This window comes from Corella eumyota, chromosome 6, assembly GCF_963082875.1.
Source record: "Corella eumyota chromosome 6, kaCorEumy4.1, whole genome shotgun sequence".
Classification (NCBI taxonomy): domain Eukaryota; kingdom Metazoa; phylum Chordata; class Ascidiacea; order Phlebobranchia; family Corellidae; genus Corella; species Corella eumyota.
This window is the reverse complement of record NC_137495.1, coordinates 7007695-7024641: the sequence shown is the minus strand read 5'-3', so window position 1 is coordinate 7024641 and position 16947 is coordinate 7007695. Positions and strand designations below refer to the sequence as shown.

The following is a 16947-nucleotide window of genomic DNA, read 5'->3' as shown; positions in this document are numbered from 1 at the left end:
TTTGGATAATATATGCCAAGTTGTTTTTTGGATTTAATTGGAGTAGGTACAGGATCGCAAGTAAGGTTTTTTAACTAACAATAAACCCTTTGCTTATTACAATTTAAAAGCAGAAATCTAAAGCAACAAGTTATTTTACCCGATAGGAACACAAACGATGGAATTTTAAAGGTACTTTGGAAAAGTAAGACACCTAAAAAATCCCAACCAAAAGCCTTTAATTTAGTAATCAGCCAAATTTTCTTCCCAAATCCCAATTTAAACTAAGTTCGAGGGTGCGCGCGACTGAATTCTAATGCTCGGTATAGTGGAAAACTATCTTGCTCTTACGGTTCTAAACCGTATAATTAATTAAGGCTGATTTTTAGCTAAACAATAAATAGTCCAAAAAAATTGACAAAACAAGTAAAGAGCCCGTAAAAAAGGGTAGGTGTTGGTATATAGCCTATAAATATATATACAATTAGAACCTTTAAAAATTAAAAATTGTTTAGAGAAAAATTGTAAGAGAGATGGCAACGAACCGTATTTGTAGATTTTACTTACTATATAAATATGATTCTAAATCTTCTTTTACCAGAACGAAAAAATAAAACTATACCAAGCAAACTGACAATTAATTTACCTTCCTCCTTTCAGACAATGTTAATAACTTTGTGGTTTACCCAACTTCAACAAAGTTAAAACACTTTTTTAAACTAATCTATTTTTAATTTTATAATCGCGATTTTAATTTTTGTTTAGGTCTAATACGAATACAAATACAATAAAGAATTGGGAGAACAGAAAAATATTTTGGTTTTAGGTTCTAAGGGAAAACTCCACTTACAGCTTAGAGCTATGACAATTCAGCTTTTTTGTATATAGCTTTCTCTTCGATGTTGGAAGGTCGAATGCGCGACCTAAACATAGAGTAACATCAGTCCCCGGCCCAGTCTCGAGTTGCCTTTGGCAGTTTAGGATATTATAGATCAAATTTGCACGATTATTAAATTAAGTATTGGCTTAGCAGGAGTTCATACTGTTTATTACTCAAGGGCATTACAGCATAAGATCACTGGCGATCGAACCAAGGACTCCATGTAGTGTAAAAAGTGTTCTGACCACTTTACCAACTTAATAAAACCTTTTTCTTGTTTGTTTTTCTAGTAAGAGTTTTAAAAAACTTTTTACTAAATAATGTTTGTATATATAAGAAAATCAATGTTGGAAATGTAAATCTTTTCTTAATTTTTTCTTTTTGTTGTATAGAAAACAAATTGTATCAATTTTACACTAGTAATTCGGGTTTGAAATTCACTATTTTAAAACATAAATAACATATTTTAAAAATGTCCATTTTGCCATACCTTTTAAACCCCCAACAGTCCTAACCCTTGCGAGTCTTTTAAAAATTTAAAGATAACTAATATTTAATACCACAAAATTAGGATCTATTTTTAATAGTTCGTATCATAAGGGCAGACGATGACGACATCATTAGAACTGCTCCAATAGCAGCAAACATATTGGGTGCATTACCTAAAGCGAAATACTCGAAAATGAAACCAAAAATTGCCTGAGATGATCTCACCAAGGCAACCGGCCCAGCTTTCTCATTTTGAAAACCTAATGTCATAAATACTTGAGAAGTGAATACAAGAATTGCTGCCAATGCTATATAGGTTATTGAGGTTAAACAGGGTACGACAAACAGTTTAGCTATTAAAATGTAGATGGAACAAACCACAAAACCAATCCAACTAAAGTAAAATACTGACACAGTAAAGTGAATGGCTTTGCCGATTTTTCTTAGGCTAACCATTGCTAATGAAGCACCGATGGACCCAACCATGGATATTAACACACCGATCATACGGTCTGTACTGTTTGGGCTATTAGGTGTGCTTTCGTTAATCCCGAATATAAAAGGAGGCTGGGCAATGAACACTATACCGGCCAAGGTAAATACAGTGGCAATAGCTTCAAATATACCACAGGGCTCTACATACAAAAACATTGTAATAATGTAAATAAAATCACCCGTTTTTCAAATTCCAAGTTAATAATTAATAAAATTTACATTAATTATATAATCACCTCTTATTGTATAAGCATAAATTTAATATGGTTTCAACTAACCTGATAACAGAACGCAAGCCAGAACGCCGGTAAAAACAATGTATCCGTTAAAAATTGTCAGTGCGTCTCCGAGTGGTATAAATTTATAAGATAGTAGTAGCAGTATGTACGCAGTGGCCCCACTAAATCCACGCACGAGTAAAAGAATAAAAGATTGCCTTGTAGGTCCCAGCACATTTGTTCTTTTAACCCCTATAATAGGGTATAGTATCAACATGTTAATGATAAACTGTACTAATGCTGAATGGCCGCTTTGTGAGTCTTTAGGTAAACAAGCAACCAGGACGACCCCGGATAAAGCTTGAAATAATGCTGAAAGTAGTGCACATGTTAGTCCCAAAACTCGCTTTCCAATGCTTTTATGTGGTACGTTTTTAGTATAAGAAACGTCTGTACCGACTTCAAACTCACTGGCAGACACAGTTGACATTGTTCCTTACTTCACAGGTAGTGTAAGACAATATATTCCCTCTACCGTGCATACTTTTCCTAGACTTTATTAAAAAGAAATCAGTTGGTCTAAAATTGCTACTTAGCAAAAACAAAATTAAAGTCAGCAGCACACCTACAGTTTAACCAATAAAAGCTGACGACAAATGATGTCAAGTCACGTTTATGTAACACTAACGCTAGACTTGTTTATTTAAGCCAGTTTATATCGCTGAAACGTATTCAAATAAACCACTAGAACAAGCTTGACAAAAAGGAAACGTATGATAACAAATTATTTATAATCTAAGTAAGTTGAGTAGGGTAATTTATCTACAAAATGCTTGCCATTTTCTACCAAATAAGTATTTAAACTTATATATTGTTAATCTATAGTCCAACCATCTAAATTATCGCCATAGCTTTATTTGAACGTCAATTTTAAAAGGTAAACATTGTTTTATAAGAGACAATTGGGTAAATAATATATGCAATAACATTGAATACTAACCTTCTTTCTGGAAGCAAACGCTACCTCAACAGAGTTGTTTTTTTCAGATACTGTTATCAAAGAGTTTTTGGATAATATATGCCAAGTTGTTTTTTGGATTTAATTGGAGGAAGTACAGGACCGCAAGTAAGGTTTTTTAACTAACAATAAACCTGTTGCCTAATACAATTTATACGAGCAATTCTAAATTGTTTAGCACGCTTGGGGTAACTTAGGTCAACTGAACGATAAACTAAGTATTTTCTATTCAAAATGAATCCAGAGAGATTTGTAAGAAAAACAACACAATGGAGGAAAAGTATAGCCCTACAAAGTTTCATTAAATTGATTCCATCTTTCTTAATATAAATTCAGATTTGGCAGATCCATGGAAATTCATTGCAGTTTTACTACAAAAACTTTTGTAGACTTTATTAAAACAAGTTTTCTTTTAACAACAAAACAGTTTAAGTTGTTGGGCAAAAAATTTAAAAATCATTAGTTTAATTAAAATACTTTTTTTTTAACCACCACGTTAAGGTCAATCAGAAAGCAACCGGTTAATTTACCCAATAAGAACCCAAACGATGGGATTTTAAAGGTACCTTGAAAAAGTAAGACACCTAAAAAATCCCAACCAAATTCCTTTAATTTTGTAATCAGCCAATTTTTTCCCAAATCCCAATTTAAACTAAATTCGAGGGTGCGCGCGACTGAATTCTAATGCTCGGTATAGTGGAAAACTATCTTGCTCTTACGGTTCTAAACCGTATAATTAATTAAGGCTGATTTTTAGCTAAACAATAAATAGTCCAAAAAAATTGACAAAACGAGTAAAGAGCCTGTAAAAAAGGGTAGGTGTTGGTATATAGCCTATAAATATATATACAATTAGAACCTTTAAAAATTAAAAATTGTTTAGAGAAAAATTGTAAGAGAGATGGCAACGAACCGTATTTGTAGATTTTTCTTACTATATAAATATGATTCTAAATCTTCTTTTACCAGAACGAAAAAATAAAACTATACCATGCAAACTGACAATTAATTTACCTTCCTCCTTTCAGACAATGTTAATAACTTTGTGGTTTACCCAACTTCAACAAAGTTAAAACACTTTTTTAAACTAATCTATTTTTAATTTTATAATCGCGATTTTAATTTTTGTTTAGATCTAATACAAATACAAATACAATAAAGAATTGGGAGAACAGAAAAATATTTTGGTTTTAGGTTCTAAGGGAAAACTCCACTTACAGCTTAGAGCTATGACAATTCAGCTTTTTTGTATATAGCTTTCTCTTCGATGTTGGAAGGTCGAATGCGCGACCTATACATAGAGTAACATCAGTCCCCGGCCCAGTCTCGAGTTGCCTTTGGCAGTTTAGGATATTATAGATCAAATTTGCACGATTATTAAATTAAGTATTGGCTTAGCAGGAGTTCATACTGTTTATTACTCAAGGGCATTACAGCATAAGATCACTGGCGATCGAACCAAGGACTCCATGTAGTGTAAAAAGTGTTCTGACCACTTTACCAACTTAATAAAACCTTTTTCTTGTTTGTTTTTCTAGTAAGAGTTTTAAAAAACTTTTTACTAAATAATGTTTGTATATATAAGAAAATCAATGTTAGAAATGTAAATCTTTTCTTAATTTTTTCTTTTTGTTGTATAGAAAACAAATTGTATCAATTTTACACTAGTAATTCGGGTTTGAAATTCACTATTTTAAAACATAAATAACATATTTTAAAAATGTCCATTTTGCCATACCTTTTAAACCTCCAACAGTCCTAACCCTTGCGAGTCTTTTAAAAATTTAAAGATAACTAATATTTATTACCACAAAATTAGGATCTATTTTTAATAGTTCGTATCATAAGGGCAGACGATGACGACATCATTAGAACTGCTCCAATAGCAGCAAACATATTGGGTGCATTACCTAAAGCGAAATACTCGAAAATGAAACCAAAAATTGCCTGAGATGATCTCACCAAGGCAACCGGCCCAGCTTTCTCATTTTGAAAACCTAATGTCATAAATACTTGAGAAGTGAATACAAGAATTGCTGCCAATGCCATGTAGGCTATCGAGCTTCGACAGGGTACGACGAATAGTTTAGCTATTAAAATGTAGATGAAACAAACCACAAAACCAATCCAACTGAAATAAAATACTGACACAGTAAAGTGAATGGCTTTGCCGATTTTTCTTAAGCTAACCATTGCTAATGAAGCCCCAATTGACCCAACCATCGATATTAACACACCGATCATACGGTCTGTACTGTTCGGGCTATTTGGTGTGCTTTCGTTAATTCCGAATATAAAGGGAGGCTGGGCTATAAACACTATACCGGCCAAGGTAAATACAGTGGCAATAGCTTCAAATATACCACAGGGCTCTACATACAAAAACATTGTAATAATGTAAATAAAATCACCCGTTTTTCAAATTCCAAGTTAATAATTAATAAAATTTACATTAATTATATAATCACCTCTTATTGTATAAGCATAAATTTAATATGGTTTCAACTAACCTGATAACAGAACGCAAGCCAGAACGCCGGTAAAAACAATGTATCCGTTAAAAATTGTCAGTGCGTCTCCGAGTGGTATAAATTTATAAGATAGTAGTAGCAGTATGTACGCAGTGGCCCCACTAAATCCACGCACGAGTAAAAGAATAAAAGATTGCCTTGTAGGTCCCAGCACATTTGTTCTTTTAACCCCTATAATAGGGTATAGTATCAACATGTTAATGACAAACTGTACTAATGCTGAATGGCCACTTTGTGAGTCTTTAGGTAAACAAGCAACCAGGACGACCCCGGATAAAGCTTGAAATATTGCTGAAAGTAGTGCACATGTTAGTTCCAAAACTCGCTTTCCAGTGCTTTTATGTGGTACCTTTTCGATAACAAAATTGTCTATAGATCCGACTTCAAATTCACTGGCATACACAGTTGACATTGTAGTTCCTTACTAAACAGGTAGTATTAAACAATACTTCATCCCAACAGTCCATAAATTCCCTTTAATTTATTTAAAAAAAACAGCTGCCCTAAAATTGCTACTTAACAAAACAAAATTGAAGTCAGCAGCACACCTAGAGTTTAACCAATAAACGACGAACGACGTCAAGTCACGTTTATGTAACACTAACGCTAGACTTGTTTATTTAAGCCAGTTTATATCGCTGAAACGTATTAAAATAAACCACTAGAACTAGCGTAACAAATTATTTGGAAAAAGTGTACCTGTGTACCTCTACAACTATACAAACCATTAACTTATGTATTTTCTAGATACACAAACATGGTAAATAAGTAACAGCCACCATTGGTTGATATAAAAGAAAAAATGCTAACCCAGCGAAAACGTATGATAACAAATTAAATCGGATAAATATTTAAGTAGAGTAATTTAGCCACAGAATGCTTGCCATTTTCTACCAAAAAAACTATTAAAGACCTAGGTATTGTTAATCTAGTTTAACCAATACATTATCGCCATAGATTCACTTGCACGTCAATTTCAAAGAGTAAACAATATTTTATAAGAGACAATGGGTATAAAATATATGCAATAACATTGAAAACTAACCTTCTTTCTGAAAGCAAACGTTACCTCAACAGAGTTGTTATTTTCAGATACTGTTATCATAGAGTTTTTGGATAATATATGCCAAGTTGTTTTTTGGATTTAATTGGAGTAGGTACAGGATCGCAAGTAAGGTTTTTTAACTAACAATAAACCCTTTGCTTATTACAATTTAAAAGCAGAAATCTAAAGCAACAAGTTATTTTACCCGATAGGAACACAAACGATGGAATTTTAAAGGTACTTTGGAAAAGTAAGACACCTAAAAAATCCCAACCAAAAGCCTTTAATTTAGTAATCAGCCAAATTTTCTTCCCAAATCCCAATTTAAACTAAGTTCGAGGGTGCGCGCGACTGAATTCTAATGCTCGGTATAGTGGAAAACTATCTTGCTCTTACGGTTCTAAACCGTATAATTAATTAAGGCTGATTTTTAGCTAAACAATAAATAGTCCAAAAAAATTGACAAAACAAGTAAAGAGCCCGTAAAAAAGGGTAGGTGTTGGTATATAGCCTATAAATATATATACAATTAGAACCTTTAAAAATTAAAAATTGTTTAGAGAAAAATTGTAAGAGAGATGGCAACGAACCGTATTTGTAGATTTTACTTACTATATAAATATGATTCTAAATCTTCTTTTACCAGAACGAAAAAATAAAACTATACCAAGCAAACTGACAATTAATTTACCTTCCTCCTTTCAGACAATGTTAATAACTTTGTGGTTTACCCAACTTCAACAAAGTTAAAACACTTTTTTAAACTAATCTATTTTTAATTTTATAATCGCGATTTTAATTTTTGTTTAGGTCTAATACGAATACAAATACAATAAAGAATTGGGAGAACAGAAAAATATTTTGGTTTTAGGTTCTAAGGGAAAACTCCACTTACAGCTTAGAGCTATGACAATTCAGCTTTTTTGTATATAGCTTTCTCTTCGATGTTGGAAGGTCGAATGCGCGACCTAAACATAGAGTAACATCAGTCCCCGGCCCAGTCTCGAGTTGCCTTTGGCAGTTTAGGATATTATAGATCAAATTTGCACGATTATTAAATTAAGTATTGGCTTAGCAGGAGTTCATACTGTTTATTACTCAAGGGCATTACAGCATAAGATCACTGGCGATCGAACCAAGGACTCCATGTAGTGTAAAAAGTGTTCTGACCACTTTACCAACTTAATAAAACCTTTTTCTTGTTTGTTTTTCTAGTAAGAGTTTTAAAAAACTTTTTACTAAATAATGTTTGTATATATAAGAAAATCAATGTTGGAAATGTAAATCTTTTCTTAATTTTTTCTTTTTGTTGTATAGAAAACAAATTGTATCAATTTTACACTAGTAATTCGGGTTTGAAATTCACTATTTTAAAACATAAATAACATATTTTAAAAATGTCCATTTTGCCATACCTTTTAAACCCCCAACAGTCCTAACCCTTGCGAGTCTTTTAAAAATTTAAAGATAACTAATATTTAATACCACAAAATTAGGATCTATTTTTAATAGTTCGTATCATAAGGGCAGACGATGACGACATCATTAGAACTGCTCCAATAGCAGCAAACATATTGGGTGCATTACCTAAAGCGAAATACTCGAAAATGAAACCAAAAATTGCCTGAGATGATCTCACCAAGGCAACCGGCCCAGCTTTCTCATTTTGAAAACCTAATGTCATAAATACTTGAGAAGTGAATACAAGAATTGCTGCCAATGCTATATAGGTTATTGAGGTTAAACAGGGTACGACAAACAGTTTAGCTATTAAAATGTAGATGGAACAAACCACAAAACCAATCCAACTAAAGTAAAATACTGACACAGTAAAGTGAATGGCTTTGCCGATTTTTCTTAGGCTAACCATTGCTAATGAAGCACCGATGGACCCAACCATGGATATTAACACACCGATCATACGGTCTGTACTGTTTGGGCTATTAGGTGTGCTTTCGTTAATCCCGAATATAAAAGGAGGCTGGGCAATGAACACTATACCGGCCAAGGTAAATACAGTGGCAATAGCTTCAAATATACCACAGGGCTCTACATACAAAAACATTGTAATAATGTAAATAAAATCACCCGTTTTTCAAATTCCAAGTTAATAATTAATAAAATTTACATTAATTATATAATCACCTCTTATTGTATAAGCATAAATTTAATATGGTTTCAACTAACCTGATAACAGAACGCAAGCCAGAACGCCGGTAAAAACAATGTATCCGTTAAAAATTGTCAGTGCGTCTCCGAGTGGTATAAATTTATAAGATAGTAGTAGCAGTATGTACGCAGTGGCCCCACTAAATCCACGCACGAGTAAAAGAATAAAAGATTGCCTTGTAGGTCCCAGCACATTTGTTCTTTTAACCCCTATAATCGGGTATAGTATCAACATGTTAATGACAAATTGTACTAATGCTGAATGGCCACTTTGTGAGTCTTTAGGTAAACAAGCAACCAGGACGACCCCGGATAAAGCTTGAAATATTGCTGAAAGTAGTGCACAAGTTAGTCCTAGAAGTCGCTTTCCAATACTTTTATGTGGTACCTTTTCGATAACAAAATTGTCTATAGATCCGACTTCAAATTCACTGGCAGACACAGTTGACATTGTAGTTCCTTACACAGGTAGTATTAAACAATACTTCATCCCAACAGTCCATAAATTCCCTTTAATTTATTTAAAAAAAACAGCTGCCCTAAAATTGCTACTTAACAAAACAAAATTGAAGTCAGCAGCACACCTAGAGTTTAACCAATAAACGACGAACGACGTCAAGTCACGTTCATGTAACACTAGACTTGTTTATTTAAGCCTGTTTATATCGCTGAAACGTATTCAAATAAACCACTAGAACTAGCGTAACAAATTATTTGGAAAAAGTGTACCTGTATACCTCTACAACTATACAAACCATTAACTTGTGTATTTTCTAGATACACAAACATGGTAAATAAGTAACAGCCACCATTGGTTGATATAAAAGAAAAAATGCTAACCCAGCGAAAACGTATGATAACAAATTAACTATAATCGGATAAATATTTAAGTAAAGTAATTTAGCCACAGAATGCGTGCCATTTTCTACCAAAAAAAGTATTAAAGACCTAGGTATTGTTAATCTAGTTTAACCAATACATTATCGCCATAGATTCACTTGTACGTCAATTTCAAAGGGTAAACAATATTTTATAAGAGACAATGGGTATAAAATGTATGCAATAACATTGAATACTAACCTTCTTTCTGAAAGCAAACGCTACCTTAACAGAGTTGTTATTTCCAGATACTGTTATCATAGAGTTTTTGGATAATATATGCCAAGTTGTTTTTTTGGATTTAATTGGAGTAGGTACAGGATCGCAAGTAAGGTTTTTTAACTAACAATAAACCCTTTGCTTATTACAATTTAAAGGCGGAAATCTAAAGCAACAAGTTATTTTACCCAATAGGAAGACAAACGATGGAATTTTAAAGGTAGCTTGGAAAAGTAAGACACCTAAAAAATCCCAACCAAAAGCCTTTAATTTAGTAATCAGCCAAATTTTCTTCCCAAATCCCAATTTAAACTAAGTTCGAGGGTGCGCGCGACTGAATTCTAATGCTCGGTATAGTGGAAAACTATCTTGCTCTTACGGTTCTAAACCGTATAATTAATTAAGGCTGATTTTTAGCTAAACAATAAATAGTCCAAAAGAATCGTGAATCAAGTTTTAAAAGCCAGTAAAAAAGATTGGCTGTTAGTTTATAGCCTGAAAAATATAAATTAGAGCCTGTAAAAATAAAAATTGTTAAAGAAAAATTGTAAGAGAGATGGCGACGAACCGTATTCGTAAATTTTACTTACTATATAAATATGATTCTAAATCTTCTTTCACCAGAACGAAAAAATAAAACTATACCGAGCAAACTGACTAACTAATTATTCTTTCTACTCTTTTAACTCCAGACAATGTTAATAACTTTGTGGTTTACCCAACTCCAACAAAGTTAAAACACTTTTTTAAACTAAACTATTTTAAAATCGCGATTTTAATTTTTGTTTAGGCCTAATACAAATACAATAAAGAATTGGAAGAAGAGAAAAATATTTTGGTTTTAGGTTCTAAATTTTAAACAAGTTATATTAACCCTAACTTATTACAGATTAAACAAATACCTAGTAACTATATTCAATAAAATTATCTAACATTACATTAACTTTTAAAGGTCCCGAGTTTTTTCTTATTACAAAATTTAAACCTTAGCTGAGAATTATCGTTTTTTAACTTTACCTATTTAAGATATGGCATTTAATAAATATTTACGATATGACGCTAACCAATGATAATCATGACAGAAAATGGGACAGAATTTTTTTCAAGTTTTAGAATTTATTTATTTTAACTCAACTCTAGTATGTTCCATCCACGTCCAAGTTCCTCCTACCCTGCGATGTTAAATTTCCATTTTCACAAGCTAATACCTTACAATTCTGCAGACTAAGCATGGCGCTATATACTACCCACGAGTAAAACGCACCATGCTCACTAAGGAAGAAAATAAATGATAGAAAGTAGAAAACCGGGGTTTATAGATACCGGTATTTAATTAGCACGAAACTCTAAATATAATTAACTCTGCACCCTCAACGGCGTTGCTTCTTTAGTTAAAGTTTAGTCCCTGGCTATTGAGGATAATCCTCCACATTATCTAATTTTTCGATGCGTTTTTACCCTATCAGATGAGCTATGCGTTGTTTATGTTGAAAAAGTAATTATAATATGCCACGAAATACAACAGTAATAAAAAAATTAATGTGAAAAAAATATACAACATGGGACAACCCGGACGACCATTTGGTGATACGTGGTTCTGCTGACCATAAGGGCCAAAACACAAACTAGTACTGGCACATGGGACACTAAGGGGACCTAACAGTAATGGTAATGTGACAATGGCCGCCGAGAACGCATCAGCTCATTGACTGTTTGCTCCCAAACTTCGACCGACCCACGAAGCGAAATGGGTAAATCTAGGTTTGGGACAGTCCGCAAAATAAAAATACACTGGGAGAAGAGAAAGATATTGCATACAATTCTGTCTTATTCTAGTACTTCAGGGCCTCAAAATTAGTGATTAAAATTAAAAAATCGAAATCTAATCTCAATGTCCATTATTTTTCAGATCATTTATTAATGACCTTATATACGTCACACTGACCATACGTGACGTCACAATTGTTGAATCCAAAATCATCGTCATAATGGTTGAATCCAAAATCGTCATTTTTGAGCAATAGAAAATGGCATATATAAACAAAAGAAACCAAGATTAAAAGAAGCCACATCACTTTTTGAATATCTAAAGTATTTATGCATTGAGTTAAATGTTAGATAAAGCTATACATAAACAAAACATACTTTAAGCCAGTTGGGTTACGTTATATATAAAAAAGCAACTTGTCATAAGAGCTTTGACAATTTTAAAATTAGTTTGAATCCGAATTTTTATTTAAAATATTTTAAACAATTTACCTTCAACATAGAAAGAACATTTACAGTTCCAATTCCGGCTCTAATCTTATCAGTTGTGACGTAATTAACGATGACGTCACTCGCAGGTGAGAAGATGAATATAAAAGTGATGTTGACTTATCACTGTAACAAAACAATTAATTAATAAGTTAAAAAATAATTAAAAGACAAAAATAAATATATATTTAAAGTATATATATACTTCTAATTAATAAGTGAAAAATATTTAAAAGACACTAAAAAAACAATATAACTAATTTTAAGCATAAATTAAAATTACAAATAGTTAATATAAAGGCAATTACCTTTTATCAATTAGGAACTGGCGGTATGAGTGACGTTATTTGTAGGCTATAATGACGTCACTTAAGCACGATGAGTTTTTAAGATCGTTTGGGGCGAAAAAAATTGATCTAATAAATAAAATTAAAAAACTAAATATTTTATTTAAATCTTTATAATTACACCCATGGTTAAACTAATTTTTTTAAATATATATATCCTTAATTGATTAAAACTATTTTAAAAATATAATCACTCAGAAAATATATTAGAAATAAATTTTAAATAAATACAGGGAACGAAATAACGGGTCGCTATTCGCTAAAAGCGAATCGTTTTTTACAAATATATTAGAAATAGCGAATCAACCAAAAAAGGTTCAGGCAGTGATAAAACTCTCGTGTATATTTTTACGATCTATTTTACATCGGTTTCACACTAATTTAATTACATCATCATAATCCTGCGTAAATGTAGGTCACTAAAGGGCATTTAATAACAATAACTTTCCATGTTTTGGCAATGCGAAAATTTCGCTCCCGAGATCGTTTAGTTGTTGCGCAATTTTTTAAATGCATAACACAGCCTTAAAAGAATTAAAAATGTCTCGTTTTTCGTGCAAAATATTCTTAACGATTGTTTAACAATACGTTACATTTAAAAAATGCCACGCAACTCGTCAAGTGATACAAAAAAACGAAGATTATGACTTGGACCTAATAATTACTCTAAAAATGCAACCTCATTTTTAGAGAATCGTTTTTTAAACGTTAATTCGTACCCTGAAATAACTTAACAATAGCGTAAAATATATCCATATGAGGTAAATCTTTGGTTATTTTTAAATGCATAACTTTAAATTCCCGATATTGATGATTGTATGAAGTTGAAGTTAAGTATTTAACTTTTCAATCAGAAACTAGTGTTATGAGTGACGTCATTTAGGCTGTAATGACGCCACTATCGCACAATAAGTTTTAAAGACCATTGGGCTATAGTCGATCTAAAAAAATTAAATAAAGTTCTTAAAATACATTTAAACAAGAATAGAGTTGTATTCCAGTACTACAAACAAATGTATCTAGTTAAGGTACTGCAAAGAAATTAATTTTAATCAATACCTTAAACTTACTTTGGTGCACTTTCACATCTTCTTGAAATCATGCTGTCGAATTGATGACGTTAAAAACTTGTGATTGTTTGGTTAATTACGTTGCATAATAACTGGTGATGTCATATGACGTAGAGTCTGGAAAAAATTAAAAAAAAAATTGATACATTATAATTTTAAACACTATTTTAAATATTGCCAGGCAACAAACTATGATATGTCAAAAATTTATATTTTTAACAGTTTAAGATATTCAGCAAAAATTTTTAAAAATCATTAGTTTAATTAAAACAGAGTTCATTTTTTAAAATTTTTATTAGACATTGTCACTTTACATTCTTACCAAAATGTCAAGGGGTTCCATTTTTGTCTTTCTTGCAACATCCTCCACAAACCATTTGTTGTCCCAATGTTTTCCCCCTTTACTTCTCTCATTCTCTCTAAGATTCAGAAAGCTTTTAAACTTGATCTATTTAAAAAAAATAAAATTTTATCAATCTTTAAAAATTAACAATATTTTAAAACTGGGTCAGAGAATTATAATATGACAAAATAAGTTTTAGTGTATAAAAGTTTGATTATGTAAGGACTTTAAGGAACATAATATGATAGACTAAATGGGTTAATATCTTTAAACTATTGGAACAAAAATTGTATTTAATGCAAAATAATTTAAAATTTTTTTTAAATATGTAGCAAAAGTGTTATGAATGACAATAACATTGTAAAATTAAGAATAATTCCAATTGCTAGTTATGCTTTGTTTAAAACCAACCTTTCAATTGTTCTTGTTTGTCATTAACATTGTTACCAGAATCTGCATCGTGTCTCCATTGTACTTCCCCATTTCAGGTTACATACCACAACAAAAATTAAAAAAGTTAAAGAGATATTTTAGACATGACATTAAGTCGAAAAATCTATTCAAGTGTTTTTTTTTCTAAGATTTTGATATATTGCAAAAATAATATATATATAATAAATTGATTAAGTATTCTTATTTAAAATTACCAACAAAAAATCACCAATTACTACAACAATCAACAACAAAGTCCCCAGCAAAAACACAAATGATAAAAACGACCATTAAAAACAACTAACAATAAAAACCACAAGCAAAAAAAAACAACAGTAAAAGCCACCAGCAAAAACAATCAACAAAAAAGTCACAAGCAAAAACACAAATGATAAAACCAACAGCAAAAACAACTAATAGTAAAAGCCACCACCAAAAACAATCAACAATAAAAGTCAACAACAAAAACAACCAACAAAAAGCACCAGCAAAAACAACCAACAATAAAAGGCACCAGCAAAAACAACCAAAAGCTAAAACAACCAACTATAAAACCCACCAGCAAAAACAGCCAACAAACAAACCAACAGCCAAAACAAGCAACAAAAAAAGCAAACAGCAAAAAAACAACCAGCAACAACAACAAAAAATCAAGTATGGCAAAGCCGAAACACACTTTAAATTCACAATATATATATTATAAATTGCAATATGTCTATAACTAACGGAATAAAAATGTAACCGAATTATTGTTTTAAGTAAAAAATTGAACGCGAGGCCTATAAGTACACTAACAAAACTTACGTTATGACGCTTATAATCAGGAACCAGATAAGAGACGTTGTCACTCGTTGCAATGCTTTCCACTTTTGACGTCATCACTCGTTGGAAGGCTATCCAAACTTTTTTTTTTTGGTGCAAGTGCGAATCGTGTCAAATTTCTATAAATTGAACTCATCAGATTCTGTAAGAAAATTGTAATTTTTTATTCTTTTTTACTTTAAAATTATTAAAACAACTCCTGTTTTTACTTAACTTACTTACAAACAGTTTAAACTAATAACAACTCAAAATCATTATTATTTTATAAATTTCAAACCTTTTCTACTTTTATTATCAATAACCTACCTTTTCCAGACATGTCTGTGGCAAAGGCTAAACAAAATCTAAAAAATAATAATCACTCTTATGTTCAATGAAGTCTTTAGTAAAAAAATTATACTATTGCATAGCCTTATAAGCAACTGTTTATGACGTTATTATAAGTTATTATGCCTGAACTTTAAATTACCTTTTTAGTGCGAGATGAACTTTTGACATCAAGATAAATTTTATTTTAAACAAAAAACAAGTTAATTTACAATTTTTAATAGTATGTATATTTATTAGGACTTTATTGCTACCAAATTCTAAAAATAAATTAAGATCGCGGCTCCAACTTAATCAGTTGAAAAAAAAATTGCCAAAAAAGATTGTCTTTAGCCTAATACTAAATAAAAACAGTACACTACCTAGCCCAAATATTGTCAATATACTCAAAATTAGCCTAAAGTTAAGTTAAAAATTGCATTTTTAACGATATGATCGCCATTTTGAAAATGCCGAAATTTAGCCTAACAAAAACTGTATTTTATTGCAACCTACAGCCTAAGAAACTTATTACTTTTAAGAAGCTTTGTTACATTTTACCTAATTATAAATTAAATAACATATTTCTTGCCTAAAACTTACCTTTAAGTTCTTCAAAACAAACTGTAAAACATGTAAAAATCTCCGCAGCAAAATTCCGACCGGTTTCCGACGAAAGTTTTAGCGAAAGACAGAAAGTTATTGACGTCAATCAATCCTATTGGTTGAAAAAGTGTCGTCTGATTTTCGCAGCGGGAATTTCCATAAAAATGTTATTTTAATTAATGTTTTATCCAATTTTAAGTCTGATATCTTTTTTTATACCATTTTAGGTCTGATATATTAGATTATTGAAAAAAAATGTCAAGTTTTTGAAATTGTTTCCAATTGCCCAGCAAAAAAGTAAAATGTAAATAATTAAGAATGAAATAGAAAAGTAATAAGCATAAGATCGACCATCAAGACCTAGAAGTTGAACTTGGCTTTTAATAACTTCTTGATAAAATTCTGCTTTCTTGTCTCTTCATTGACGTCTTAATATAAATCGTCTTTTATTTCTTAAACTTTCGCATTCTAGAACATTTGTTTTTTCAATGGTGTCATATATATATATACTCTTCTTATGTTGTTGCATGCACTATTGTGGTTTAAAATCTTAAAAATTTACGATTTTACTTGATACAAAAAAAATTACGATTTTACACGCTTGAGCCTGAAATTCCTCATTTATGCAAAGCGCGCGCTTTCCTCGCTTAGGTTAAGCTAATGGAACGCTCTTGCATAGCATCAGCAAACGCTCCCTTAAGTCGCTTTATACCAAAAATGAAATTGCTTTATATAAAATTTCTTTATTTAAAGGGAACTTTATAACCCTATTTAAAAGTATTTTTAAGAAACACATAGTTTTGTAGATTATTTGGTTAAACAATGACATTGAATGCTAAACTT

General features: G+C 31.2%; 3 protein-coding genes across 3 annotated transcripts; all 3 read right to left on the bottom strand.

The window, feature by feature from the left end:
• Nucleotides 1-1426: 1426 nt before the first annotated feature.
• Nucleotides 1427-2582, bottom strand: LOC145755748 (solute carrier family 35 member G1-like). Its single transcript, XM_082571996.1, has 2 exons — nt 2122-2582; nt 1427-1983 (listed from the first exon to the last, which is right to left on the bottom strand). Exons 1-2 carry the CDS (start codon nt 2549-2551, stop codon nt 1427-1429), a joined length of 987 nt encoding a protein of 328 aa, XP_082428122.1. The 5' UTR covers nt 2552-2582.
• Nucleotides 2583-4894: 2312 nt separating this feature from the next.
• LOC145755747 (solute carrier family 35 member G1-like) lies at nt 4895-6022 on the bottom strand. The gene is made up of 2 exons (XM_082571995.1): nt 5590-6022; nt 4895-5451 (listed from the first exon to the last, which is right to left on the bottom strand). The coding sequence occupies exons 1-2, from the start codon at nt 6020-6022 to the stop codon at nt 4895-4897; spliced, it is 990 nt and encodes a 329-aa protein (XP_082428121.1).
• Nucleotides 6023-8147: 2125 nt separating this feature from the next.
• LOC145755746 (solute carrier family 35 member G1-like) lies at nt 8148-9275 on the bottom strand. The gene is made up of 2 exons (XM_082571994.1): nt 8843-9275; nt 8148-8704 (listed from the first exon to the last, which is right to left on the bottom strand). Exons 1-2 carry the CDS (start codon nt 9273-9275, stop codon nt 8148-8150), a joined length of 990 nt encoding a protein of 329 aa, XP_082428120.1.
• Between the last annotated feature and the right edge of the window lie 7672 nt (nt 9276-16947).